The sequence below is a fragment of the Choristoneura fumiferana genome, chromosome 22, assembly GCF_025370935.1.
Source record: "Choristoneura fumiferana chromosome 22, NRCan_CFum_1, whole genome shotgun sequence".
In the NCBI taxonomy this organism is placed as follows: Eukaryota; Metazoa; Arthropoda; class Insecta; order Lepidoptera; family Tortricidae; genus Choristoneura; species Choristoneura fumiferana.
Genome location: NC_133493.1, coordinates 1,200,293 through 1,214,667, shown reverse-complemented (window position 1 = coordinate 1,214,667; position 14,375 = coordinate 1,200,293). Strand labels below are relative to the sequence as shown.

The window sequence follows — 14,375 nt, the reverse complement described above, 5'->3', positions numbered from 1 at the left end:
CGAATATACGAAATTATTAAAAGTAAGATGGTACCTACGCATTTGCTACAAGACGTGACGAAAACCCGGCCCAAACCAGTTTACTCGAGCTATAGCTGTGAAGAAGGAGAAAATCGTGTGTCCAGTGTGTGCCCGAACGAAGAAATTGACGCGAAGTGTTACCAATCTAACCAATTCGGTCACATATCGGCACACTGTGCATCAACGATGTCGAGCGAATCAGCTGACGTGAAACATAATGGCGGCGCTGGCGGAATTCAATCGGCGAATTCGAACGAGAACGAATCGAATGGAACGAACTTATTCGTGCGAGTTGATGTTCGAACGAATGAGTTGGACGACGAATGTGCATCGAATGGAACGACCGGGAGCGATTTGAAGATGGCGGCCATGGCGGCGACGAACGTCAAACGTCACAGGAGTGTCACCGACAGTGACAGTGACAGCTCATACCAAACAAGAAACATCGATCAGAAGCCAATAAAGAAGATTTTATTGTGTAGTCGAAGCATTAACGCGTTGATAGACTCCGGTAGTGACGTGAACCTTGTGTCGGAGGACAGTTACGAGTTGTTAGGCGCGCCGGGCCACAAAAAGTGCGAACTATCGTTGACGGGACTCGGCGCATCGAAAGTCGTATCGCCGGGATACGAGAAGATGAACATTGCGACCAACGACGAGTGTTTTAACGTAATTCCGCACCTTGTGCCACAAGACTTTATTCCATACGATGTTATTCTAGGCCAGGAATTGTTATACGATATGACTGTTATCATGAACGGCAGCCAGGTACACTTGCTAAAGTGTGAAAGTGACCTCCAAGGTCACTTAAAGTTGTTAAAAGCTCAGGCTATGGAAGGTGTAAAGAAATTTTATACCCACTGGTGTGGTGTGAAATTTAAAATGGGTAACGATTCCACAAGTAGGTCGGGATCACAAACAATGCTGGATTGCTACTGGGTATGGTTTGTTTTTTTTTTGCAGTATTGTTTTTTTGTCCCTAAGATGTTTATTTTTCTGAGATGTTGTTTTTTTTTGTTTTTGTTTTAAAAAAAAGATGTCTAATTAAGACTGGTTAACTGTTTTCTTTTTATTTGTATAAGATGTAAAGATTTTGTTTATTGCAAATAATGATGGCTACAGCACACATGTTTATGTGGTTAAGATGTACCTAGGTTAAGATGTTTAGATGTTTAAGATGTTTTGTTTAAAGGATGCCTGGGGACAGTCATGTGTGTAGGATGGCCGAATGTGGGAATGAGGGTGGATTTATGTTAGAATGATTTGATGTAAACGAGCGACCGAATGACTGAAGACTAATGTGGAGTGAATGAGACGAGCGAATGAGTAAAAGAGTGCGAGTTTTGATCGGGTGAGCCTATGCGCTAGTGGTGTTTTCTGTTATTTGCTTTTAAATACGTATTCCATTTAATTTTTTGTAATAAACTTTTTCTTACTTCATTTGAAAAGTTTGTTTTCCTTCGCACGATCCCCACATATATACCTCCATGTGTGTGTAATGGGTCGAGTCTGAGTGTCATTTTTTATGTCGATTTATGTGGAAGTAGGGGGGGGGGTGGGGTTTTGCATAAAAAGACATGTCACACCAACGTGTACCAAGTGTACGTGTACTTGTACAGTGGGGGTAGGAAAACCTTTGTCAGTTATTAAATTGATTCCTTGATTCCTTTACAAAGTCATAGACTCTTAGTACGGATTCATCATCATCATCCCAGCCTATATACGTCCCACTGCTGGGCACAGGCCTCCTCTCACAACAAGACGGCTTGGGCCACGCGGGCCCAGTGCGGATTGGGAACTTCACACACACCATTGAATTGCTTCGCAGGTTTGTGCAGGTTTCCTCACGATGTTTTCCTTCACCGCAAAGCTCGTGGTAAATTTCAAATGTACATGAATTTCCAAAAACTCAGAGGTGCGAGCCGGGGTTTGAACCCACGACCCTCTGCTTGAGAGGCGATAGGTCAAACCACTAGGCTACCACGGCTTTTTTACGGATTGAAACCAAAGTACTAAGTAGACAAGTGCATATAAAATTATGCTTACTTGACATGATAACTGGGGTTTCATATTAATACAAAACCTTTTTAATAAACAACTTCGTAAAAGTTTCAATCAAATAATGTTCTTTTTGATTGTCAGTGTTTGTCAGTACCAAGGGGTGTAGTGGTAGGGTTGCTATGGTCACCTGATTATGTTTAGCAGGTTGACAGGTTGACGCAGTATGTCCTACTCAATCGATAAAGCAGATTAGCGCTCATACTGAGCAAAGGAAAATAGATCTTAGGGTGACGAACCTTTTTTTTACTCTGACTGTACGTGTGCTAAGGTAAAATATAAAGGTTAACGTAGGTTTACCACAAAGCATAGAATCCGAAAATCACTTGTCTCTACCTGTAATCAGAATTACCGAAGGTAACATTGCATTTCATAGAAAAAGTATGAGAAACAAACTTATTTTTTGGTTGAAAATACAAACTGAAAATATAGATGCACAGAAAAACCAGAAAAATAAGACCATCACTGGGCGCTATACCGCTACACCACTGATGGTCCACCAGTGACCATCAGTGGTGTAGCGGTATAGCACGCGGTACGGAATACCGAGGACCTGGGTTCGATTCCCAGTGATGGTCTTATTTTTTTAGTTTTTCTGTGCATCTATATTTTCAGTTTGTATTTTCAATTTAGGTTTTATGGGATGACCGTAAAAGTAAAAATTTGGAATTGAAATAAAAAATACAAAAAGATTCTATAAAACAAACTTATTTTTTGGTTTTTTGTTACCAGACGCCAGACAAGGCGATGTTCAAGAAGCTGCAAGGGCCGAAGACAATAGGACAGCTGCTGTCTCTAGCAGCCGACAGGGACGACTTGGCTCACCAGTTCACCACCAAGTAAGGACAATAGAATAGAATAGAAAATATTTATTTTTGAGCACACAGCTAAAAAACAATAAATTTAAAAAATCAAAAAACCCGACTGCCTTAAAAATACTATAAAGAAGAAAACAAGTCTTCTAGTGGGCTAGAACTTTGTTAAGTAGCTAACTTAAAGTTCAACAGTCGGGACCCATTAGGTAAGAATTTTGAGTGTCATGATTTAAATGGGACGTATCATTTATCAAAATCGATTCAGCCGTTTAGTAGTTACGAGAGGACATAGGAATAGACATACATACATACATACGCGTCAAACACATAACCCTCCTTCTTCGCAGTCGGGTAAAAAGGACAACCGTCAGCATGCAGCTCAGTTTGCAGGTGGTAGGACTTTGTGCAAGGTCCGCCCGGATTGCTACCACCATCTTGCTCGCTAATCCTGCCGTGAAGCAGCAGTGCTTGCACTGTTGTGTTTCGGCGTGGAGAGTAAGACAGCCGGTGAAATTACTGGCACGTGAGGTATCCCATCTTAGGCCTCTAGGTTGGCAACGCGTCTGCAATACCCCTGGTGTTGTCTCATACCATCAGGAGACCCGCTTGCTCGTTTGCCATCCAGTCGAAAAAAAAATGTGTCATGGCACGCGGTGCCACGACGCTGATTTTCAGTGGGTCCACAGTAACTTAAAACTAAATCAAGTTAGACATATACAAGATAATAAGAGAATATACTACATACAATTAAATCTAAAAAGAGAAATGTGACATTTCGCAGTGCAGCTTATAGACCAACACATAGTAAGAAATACAGAAAACCCCAGTATACGGAGAAATTTTTGAAAGTAACCAATAATATAAATATCACGGGACAATTGACACCAATTGACCTAGACCAGGGTTTCTCAAACTTATGGCTCCACGTACCCCTGTTAAAGTTTTTAGACGACAGCGAACCCCCCCCCCTCCAAGAAAGTAATAAAACTGGCTATTCAATAAAAGCTAACAAATATAGGTAAAAATCGTCTTGCCAACGAAAATACAAACCGAAGCAAACAATAACAAATAAGTAACAAATTTGGAGTTGAAATAAAAAATACAAAAAGACTCCAAAAACCAATCTTAATAATCTTGCCAGTCTTGCAGCCACCATCACGTAAACCTTGTCGCGAACCCCCTACCGAATAGCGAACCCAGCGAACCCCTAGGGGTTCGCGTGCCCCACTTTGGGAAACCCTGACCTAGACAATAGTCCTAAAATCAGCTAAGCTTGTAGTATGGGTACTAGGCGACGAATAAACATACTTATATATATAATTGTGTTGTAAATTATAATTGTTATCTATTTATTATTGAAGGTATAATACTGTGTTCTTGGCATTTTCAACTTGATTATTTTTAATTATAATTTTACTATTTTTTTTGTTATGACGATCCCTCGTTGAGAACAAATCTGATCTTTTAATACTTGACATTCTTAGCGTTTTTATTTTTTTTGTATTTTTGTTAATCCAGTTTAATATTACCATTGACGACTTCAATACAGATACTTGTAACTGACATTTTTGTAATTTATTATGTACGATTGTTATATTGAATTAATAAATAAACTAAACTAAACTAATAATAATCATATAATTAAATGCGGGGTCACGGTGAATGCAAGCCGCTTCCAACCGAAGCAACTGGAGGTCTATGGGGGAGGCCTATGTCCAACAGTGGACGTCCTACGGCTGAGATGATGATGACAATGAAATGTTATTTGTGCAGATGCCTGTCCACGGCGGTGATGATATCTTCCCGCGGTCTGGCCACGTCTTCGGAGAGCGCCCGCTACCTCATCAACACTAACACGTGTGTGTACATCGTAAAGCTACTCAGCATGCAAGTGGTAAGTGTAAAGCCGAGTTTAGACTTGCAAGAAAAATCGTACAAGTTGCATTACATTGCGAGACCGTAAAGCCAACCAGTTGGCAGTGGTCAATCGAGCGCCGCAATGTAATGCAATTTTCACAATTTTTCTTGCGAGTCTAAACTTGGCTTATAACTTCACAGCACCAAATATCTGACACAACAAAGAGTGCATATGTGGTACAGTCACCAGCACCAATATCTGACACAACAAGCGTGCATAAATATCTGATACGACTCTATTTCTAGGACCGGAAGGACGTGTCAGATATTTTTGCACGCTCTACTGTGGCAGATATTAATGCTGGTGACTGTACGACTCTATTCCTAGTGCTCACAATTGACAAGATTTCATATTTCTAAGACTATAATTTGATTCGTTCTCTGTATTCTGTTTGGAAAGAGAAAGACGCTGATATTTTTAAAATTTCGCTACGATTATTAATTAATTTATTACAATTATTTTAAAATGCGCTCATTCTAAAAGGGCATAACTCCAAAACTACCACACTATAGATTCATTACTTTTGTCTAGTCTCTATTAAAAAAAAGATCATGTAAATCTGACGTAGACGTTGTCAAAATTATGACAGCTCCTTTTTCTGGTGAAAAGGGCAAAGGAAACATATCCATTCTGTGGTAGTTTTGGAAAATTCGGATATTTTTTTTAAATATGGAGAAATAAATTATAATAAATATTTTCCCATGTTCAGGAGTCAAAACTCTTTCGATTCCTGTAGTAATTTACAGGTGTTAAAAAAATGAAATCTTGTCAATTGTTGCACGCTCCGCTGTGGCAATATTAATGCAGGTGACTGCAGAGCCGAATTAAGTCATAACAAGTTGGCTAACTTGGTTGCGATGCCCTAAGTGCCCGCGGACTTCTCTCGCATTGCAACCCAAGAGCAGTATTTTTTTTTAGTTTGTTGCAGCGCATAGTTTCTGCCACGGTACAGGTTCACGTTCAAACAAAAAGATTACTTTCAGCTCGAATGAAAACATTTACTTTAAATTTCATTTATACATAATTTTTCTCTTGTAAAATACCAAACAGCGCCCTATCCCCATCCGTAACGTAGAGTTGTCTCGCTTTTTTGTCACTTGGTAGAAACGTCAAACGTACAAACGTCAGACATCTGGCGGATTTATGACAAACTACTTCGCGAACTAGTATCGCTTACCTAATTTCACAGCGACAACTTTCAGCTGCTCGTTCGGATAGTTTGTAATTATTGCGGTAGATGGCAGTGTCAGTCTTGAAGTCGAAATAAAATAACTTTAGAAAACAGATACATTAGCTTCTCGTGTGAAAATAATTATAATTTCTGAACCGATTTCGATAAAATGAACACGGCTTCTTTTGCAATAATAATATCTAACAAATTCCGGGATTTTGAACATGAAACTACCGTGAGACTCACTCATATTAAATGATATTGTAACGGATAACTCACGTCTTAAACCGAGTTTAGCTCGACATGTTTCGGGCTATTTCGTAGCCCTTCTTCTCAGGAGCACGCGAACGCGACTCGGCGGCTGCCGCAACACGCACACTACGCGCCACCGCTCTGCTCGCGCGACTGTCGCTGTGCCTGTCCGACTGTGGCGGTCCGTTACAATATCATTTAATATAAATTCCGGGATGTTACTAAATTCTCCTGGGAATTCCCAAACTTTATGTCGTGGTCTTCATTGACTTTGTACTAAGAACAACTGTACAAAATTTCATGACTCTAAGCCCAGCTGTTGTTCGGGATAAAAAGTAGCTTATGTGTTATTCCAGATGTCCAGCTACCTACATACCAAATTTCATACAAATCTGTCCAGCCGTTTTAGTGTGAAGGAGTAACAAACACACACTCACACACAAACTTTCGCATTTATAATATTAAGTAGGATTCGTAGACATCGATTCACTGCCTGATTCGATTATCTCGCTATTTATATAAATTGCTAGACTTCACCTGCGGCTTCACTCACGTAAAGCATTAAATCCAGCAGTTGAATTGCAGTTTTTTTTTTTTTTTTTTTTATACGACTGGATGGCAAACAAGCAAGTGGGTCTCCTGATGGTAAGAGATCACCACCAGCACCAGCAGTTCTGGGATTATAATAAATTCCCACTCAAACCGTTGGAGGAGGGCGACCACATTCAGAGATTTTTTTTTATATTGGCTCTGTGCACGACATCAGCGCCGCCTAGCGTCCGCAACTTTTATGGCTCTGATGCTCTGACGTTTTGAAATTTCATCGCGACATTGTGACAAAATTAAACCTGTAACGGTTATAATACCTACAAAATTACTGTGATACCGTGATTTGGGTGGACAAAAGGTTGTGAATTCATTTTTGGTCATTAAAATTAAATGAGGTAAGTAAAATTTATTCAAAAAGTGTGTTTTATTTTCGTTATGTCAGGGTTTGTTTACTTCATGTTTAGTTGTACTTTTACTGTAAAACGAAAAGATAAAGCTATCTTATTGGTTTCTTCGAATAAAAGTAAAATTATATAATTGTTCTTATATCGCTAGTAATGAATTAAATATCGTTTTCAGATCAAAATGAGTATCATTTTGAAGACCGGTTTTGTGAGTATCACTCAATATAAAATTTCAACCACAAACCGTTTCATAAGGAAAATTGTTGCTGGACATGTCCGAGATGTAGAGGAATTAAGAACAAAACAGGGACAGTGTTCAATAATTCAAGCTCGCATCATAACACAAACATCTATTACTAAAATTAGGTACCTAGTTAAAGTCTATACAAATTGCTTTGTTAATGACAGATTCATATGAGTATGACAGATGACAGAGCCAGAACTATTTCTACTTTTGGCCAACATGAGCGCTGCGATAGATTTCATCACCCCCACGTAGTACTTCGCACCCTCCCAATATTAGAACATTTACTACTGGCACTTGAGGTATCCCATCTTAGGCCTCTAGGTTGGCAACGCATCTAAAGTAGGTACCCCTGGTGTTGCAGATGTTTATGGGCGGTGGTGATCTCAGTTGAATAAAAAAAAACCTAGCAAAACAATTCAAGCAAAATAATAAAAACAATTTCAATTTCGCTAATAAAAACACACTTTATGGCTATATCCGCAACTTTTTACATCAACGAGAAAGGGGTAGCGAACATTTTTCCGGCCGGTTGCGTTTGATGCCCGCTCAATCAGCCGTCAACCTTTGGCGACTTGTGCAATCTCGTTACGTTATTACGTTTAGGTTTACGAGCTCTGCTAGTTGGGAAAGGGTTGGGTTTGGTCGAACTTTTTCTTGTTTTTCGGTGCCCGAGTCAGCGTACCTATTGTTGTAATTTCGTCATCAGATATATCGTAACGGGCGAGGTACACAAATATTTCGGAGTAGCATTACATTGTTCCTATCCTGTACAACAAGGCGCCAGTCTGCCACCTGCATGTCGCACAGGTCTTTTCGGACTTCATCCAACCACCTACCTAGGCCTTCCGATTGGCCGTCTTCCAGTCGGTATGCTCTCTTGGCCGCACGATCCTCTCCCATTCTCTCCACGTGGCCGAGCCAACGAAGCCGCGCAGACTTGCTCTCGCCTATAACGTTGGGCTCGCCCACCAGGTCTCCCACATCCACATTTCTCCTGACACGCCAGGCTCCATCCACTTGTCTTGTAGGAACAATTGGCGGAGTCTTGTGTCGGAGGCCAAGATCCACTTTGGGTCGCTGAGCCGGCGAAGTAAGTAAGTAAGCATTACATTTCAATAAATTTGTAACACTAGATATACCTAGTGCCATCCACGAAGACGCGTGATTTTGTCAAAGAAAGAAAGAAAGAAGACATTTATTCACTTACACCGAAGACACACATATACAGCATAATTAACACAAATAAAATAAAAAATTACAGAAAAACACATGACAAACATTAAATACAATATACACAATGTTGTACAAAATGTTGCACAAATTTGACAAAATTAGACATTAATGACATTGTAAATAAGAACCACGGCACGCGTCATCGTGAATGATCAATAGTGTAAAGTTCCCAATATGGACTGGGACTGCGTGGGAACTCGTTCTGAGAGGAGTCCTGTGCCCAGCAGTGGGACGTGTATATGCTGGGACGATGACGATTTTCTTCATAAAGCGTAAAAGAACACCACGATGTTATGTTCAGGAATTCCCATGGATTTTTTTTAGTCCTTTAAAATGTCCCACTGCTGGGCAAAGGCCTCCTCTTTTTTGGGGTTCCGTAGCCAAAATGGCAAAAACGGAACCCTTATAGTTTCGCCATGTCTGTCTTTCTGTCCGTCCGCGGCTTTGCTCAGGGACTGTCAATGCTAGAAAACTGTAATTTTGCACGAATATGCCTATATGTAAACTATGCCGACGAAATGGTATAAAAAAAATCAAAAAAATATTTTTTTAGCGTACTTCGTGTAGGGTATCGTTCGATAGGTCTTTTAAAACCATTAGGGGGTTGCTAAAACGATTTTTCGATTCAGTGATTTGTTTGCAAAATATTCCATTCATTGCATTCAAAATATCTTTATTCAATTTAGGCTATAACAAGCGCTTATGAATGTCAAATTCAACTTTAAATTGCAAATTTTCATTAAAATCGAGCGTCCCCCCTCTAAAAACTAAACCGGTGGGTGGAAAAATTTGAAAAAAATCAGGATGTTAGTAAGTATATCAAACTTACAGGGAAAACTATAACGGTTAAGTTTTCTTGAGAATTATTAGTAGTTTAAGAGTAAATAGCAGCCTAAGGTATAAAATATTCCTAAAAAAAAGTCAAAGTCAAAGTCAAAGTGATTTATTTGTAAACTTGGAATATTCCGTACAAAATACGAAATCCTTAGAAAAATATTACTTAATTTTTTCGTAATAGCTACGGAACCCTGTTTCGGGCGTGTCCGACACGCTCTTGGCCGGTTTTTCTGCCTTTTCGAGAGCGTGCTCCTGCCACTCTACTTGATATGCGTGCAAGGCGTCCCGCCATCTCATTCTCTTTCACTCAATTTAAGCTAGACCTTCTGGTTTAGGCTACGTTACAACCAGAGATGTGCGAGGAACGTGTTTTTTAACCGATTTCAAAAAAGGAGGAGGTTATCAATTCAGTTGTATCTTTTTTTAATGTTTGTTACCTCAGTACCTACTCCGTCATTTACGAGTATGAACCGATTTGAATTTTTTTTTGCGTTCGTCTAGGAATGTCTTCACTTAGGTCCCATAAGCACCAAATTAGGATCTAATGATTGGATCTTAAGGAAATCGAGGGAACTCTTCAAATGTTGTAGGGACACCTGTAGTAAATTAGATATATTCAGTAGTAACTCGTGCATTTGCTCTTGAAAATCATCATTTGGTGAAGTGGAACTGATGATGAAGACCACAGTTGACCACCGGAGTTAGGTGTACTTCTCAATAACAAGTATTTCACGGGTCAACCTTGGTCAATTTCTTTAAAGGTTACGAGCAATTGGTATTAAACTATTGTATCTTAGATTATTTACACTAAAAAGCGTGAAAAATAAAATTATAAGTAACAAAATATTTAACCGACTACAAAATCCATGAAAATAATTTTCTACCAGTCTGAAGTCGATGCAGGAGTGATTGAAGCCCAATATAACTATAGTGCGTAGGTGAGGTAGATGACTATAGGTCCACTCCTGCTGGCTCGTGCTGAGGCACCGACCGACTTCAGACTGGTAGAAAATTATTTTCATGGTTTTTTTGTAGTCGGTTCAATTTTTTGTTATAAATTTTTTTCATGAACCAATAGAAACACTTCATTTACCTAGCCTTGCTCCGTTCAGCTGTTTCCACCAGAGCGGTGCGGCGAGGAGAGGCGATTGAAGCGTTTCTCTTGGTGCATGAAAAACACATTGCTTGCAATATTCTCGCACATCTCTGGTGGGAATGCAGCCTTACACGAGCGACGCCGCGGGTAGACGCTAGTCGGTATACATTGTAAGTTATCAGTGCAACCAGACCAGTAGTTATAATATGTTACGGCATAAAGCGGGTATAAAATGTCCATTTTAAGAGCTCGTCATGCCGGCGGCGTTTTTTGAGAGATAACGAATACGGTCGACATTTTTATAGTTCATTAGGGTTCCTTGATTGAAAGCCAATAAATATTGTATAAACAGCCAATGTTAAAAAAATAATTTTTTTGAAAATTAGTTACTGTGATTTTTTGAAAAATTGTATTGTATTGTAAAACTCTTTATTGTACTCGTACATAAAACACATGAAAATAACAGAACATAGGATAATAAGATGTACAAAGGTGAACTAATCCCTTAAAGGGACCTCTTCCATTAAACCAAATAAAAAATAATTCTAATTAAAAATCTATGTATTTGTTTCTTTTTAAAATGTCTACGCAGTCGATATGGCGCTGCTTGTTTGGGTCGTCAAATGTTAGTATTACTTTCCCTGTCTTATCTGAATTTCAAACCTTTATAGCTTTAAATTTCTTTCAGTAAAGGCACCTTAAATTTACTTTCTGTGCAATAACTCGCGTTGACAAGTTTTAATTTATAAAATAAATAAAATATGGTCAAACACTGTATTTTAAAACACGCGTATCCCCAGACATAGAATCAAGGTAGACCGATTGCTTACCCCGAAAGCCCTCACATAGCAAATTTTGTTAAAATCGTTAGGATCGTTTCTGGGACTTCAAAATAAATAAATACTAGCCTGTTGCCCGCGACTCCGTCCGCGTAGTCATAGTTTATCGCCATCCCGCGGGAACTATGAGATTTTACAGAATAAAAACTATCCTATGTCCTTCCCCGAGACTCAAACTATCTGTATACCGAATTTCAGCGAAATCGGTTCAGCGGTTTAGACGTGATTGAGTAACAAACATAAAAACATTCAAAGATCTTCATAAACTTTCACGTTTATAATATAAGTAGAATACCAGAATTGCTCTTTTAAAGATATGTTATTGGCAAGGAACCCAAGTATTATATTGAGTGGTGTCGCGCTGACGAGTTACGGTCCTCGAATTAACACGACGCGGGGGCAATTAGTGATGTAATTGCCCGCCAAGGATAAAACAGCTTGCTCGTTAGTAACGTCGACGATAATGCTAAAAAAATCAACTATTTTACCGACACTAATCTGTCCGCGAAATTTTTCAAACAATTGCAGATTTTTGTAAGTAATTTAATAGATGGTGTACCTGAATACATGCCATCCTACGTAAGTTCAACCTATTAAACCGTGAAATATCTTGTTGGAAGTACGATTTTTTGGTAACGCCAGAGACAATTTTGGTAAAGCAGGAGACGCCCAAAGTGTCGGTAAAATAGTTAATTGGCCCATTTACTATAATCTGGATTTTTAAAAATATATACTTTACTTATCAATGAACTAAAAGAAGTTCTTTGCTAATCCGCGCGACCTTATGATTTATAAGAATTAATAAAATGTAGATAGATAAAATAATATTGTCGAAAATTACAACCTAGATTTTTAGTGACCTAAAACTAAATATTTGTACGCTTGCTTGCATGCTGAATGGTTTACTAATGTTTCGGCGAATAACGTTTGGCAACCTGTTTCATTTCGCAACTTTTCATTTCCCAACTGTTTAATATTTCTGAAACTGTAAATATTTCAGGATTTTTATAAAACTAACCTAACCTAACCTAAAGGGTTCTACACGATGACCCTGAAATAAATCCTGAAATATTTACAGTTTAGAGTTTGTGAAATGAAAAGTTGCGAAATGAAACAGGTTGCCAAACGTTACGTTGCAAAAAGGCAGTACTCGATGCTGAATACATGTGCTAAACTTATTTTAAGATCATTTTACTGTATTCTTACAAATAAATGTTTTTGAATTTGAATTTGATAGTTACGTTTATGCAAGATATGCGTGTTAATGCAGTTCCTCCACCTCCAGACTGTAAGAACACACACAAACCCATCTATCACCATCACCTGACTACACCACTGACGCGTTTCGAACTCAGCCAGAGCTCATCTTCAGAGCAACACAACCGTACACCATGCTCTCTGTGAAATTCTTTTAGTTCATTGATATGGACCTCCGCAAAGTAACGCCTGATTCATTCAATAAATTTTATAGATACTTATTGCTAGCTTTTTACCCACTAAAACTTCTCCTTTGTACATACATCTCAACGTTTGTCAGTTGTGTTTGTTCCTCTATTTTGCAAAGCCTAACCTTGTTTTAAAGGTCCTATTACAAAACGCGCAGTGTAATTGACCACTATCTGTGATTGTCGAGGCACTTGCCAATGTAGAAAGGTGTCGGAAGAATCTTTGGAATATGGCGCTTGACGTCCGGGTGTTTCAAATGCGTTTCGTTTAAAAAAACACTACACTACACGCCAGATAAGTGTCTAATACTAGATTATTGAGGCAGTAGTAAAACATATTTCGCCGCAACTCGTTAGATTCCTTCGCTGATCTTTGCGCCGTACAATACAAACAAACATAACCTAACCTAACCGAACCAACAAGTTGGAAAACCCCCGACTTTGTCACTTCAAATTTCAATATCTCAAAATGTTTAATGAAACATGTCTAAGAACCATCGCTAGAACACCTGCTTTCAAATAAAAAAACCGCATTCAAATCGGTCTACCCGTTTAAGAGCTACGGTGCCGACAGAAAACATTTATTGACAAGAAAAACACACTACATCACAACAAAAACACACTAAAAACATAAACAGGAGAAGACACAGACACACTGTGGTCAAACTTATAACACCCCTCTTTTTGCGTCGGGGGTTAAAAACAGATACAGCGTATTTATTAATACTTCATCGAGGCGATGCCACGAGCATAAACTAGTTATTTTTAATATTACAGTTAAACGCGCGACTCTTATTTTTCGGCGAACAATCCAAACCACTCCATTAGAAAGCTGTGAGACTTGTGAGCTCGTAAATAACCGTTAAACAATAACAAAAATAATTGCAGCTAATACAATACCGTAAAACGAGGCTACTTTGCACCAATTTTTGCTCCAAATTTTGTAATCTTTGTTTTATTTTAAAAATTATTAGTCTGGGGTATGTTCCTATATGTATTTACGTAAAGTAGATCACCCCTACTATCATGCTGGCTTGCTAAAACTACGTCATAATGTTGTTTTAATATATGTATAAGTATAATAGGACTTTAATTTAGGAGCAATGTTACCCGGCGTTTGGGTAACTATGCTACTGAATTTAATTTCATTCATAATTCATACTAGGAGGCGTTTGGTGTATTTTGACCCCATCATTATCATTGCACTCTGTCTTATCACTGTACGGCGTCTGACAGGAAAAGAAAAGAAAATATCGAAGCAAAAATTTAAGTTCAGTGTTTCCACTTTATTGGGAAGTGTATCTGGTACCGGGACTTCGACCTGCAAGACATTTAAACAAAATACAGAACTGGAGCATAGTTACCCAGTGGGGGGCAAAGTAGCCTCGTATTACGGTACTTAAGTTTTTGTGAAACTACACATACATTTTAAGAGGACATTCGAGCGTTGCAACCATCTCATTCCTGGATAGGCCCCTCTCACAACTTTT

The 14,375-nt window shown here is 38.8% G+C and overlaps 1 protein-coding gene across 3 annotated transcripts in view; it reads left to right on the top strand.

Moving 5' to 3' along the window:
• The window catches only part of LOC141440196 (uncharacterized), an 89,710-nt gene that overhangs the window by 19,837 nt on the left and 55,498 nt on the right, over positions 1 to 14,375 (top strand). For all 3 annotated transcript variants that reach the window (XM_074104660.1, XM_074104659.1, XM_074104658.1), the window contains exons 13-14: positions 2,812 to 2,918; positions 4,668 to 4,788. In XM_074104660.1, the coding sequence (XP_073960761.1) occupies positions 2,812 to 2,918; positions 4,668 to 4,788 (228 nt within the window). The remainder of the gene's footprint in view (positions 1 to 2,811; positions 2,919 to 4,667; positions 4,789 to 14,375) is intronic.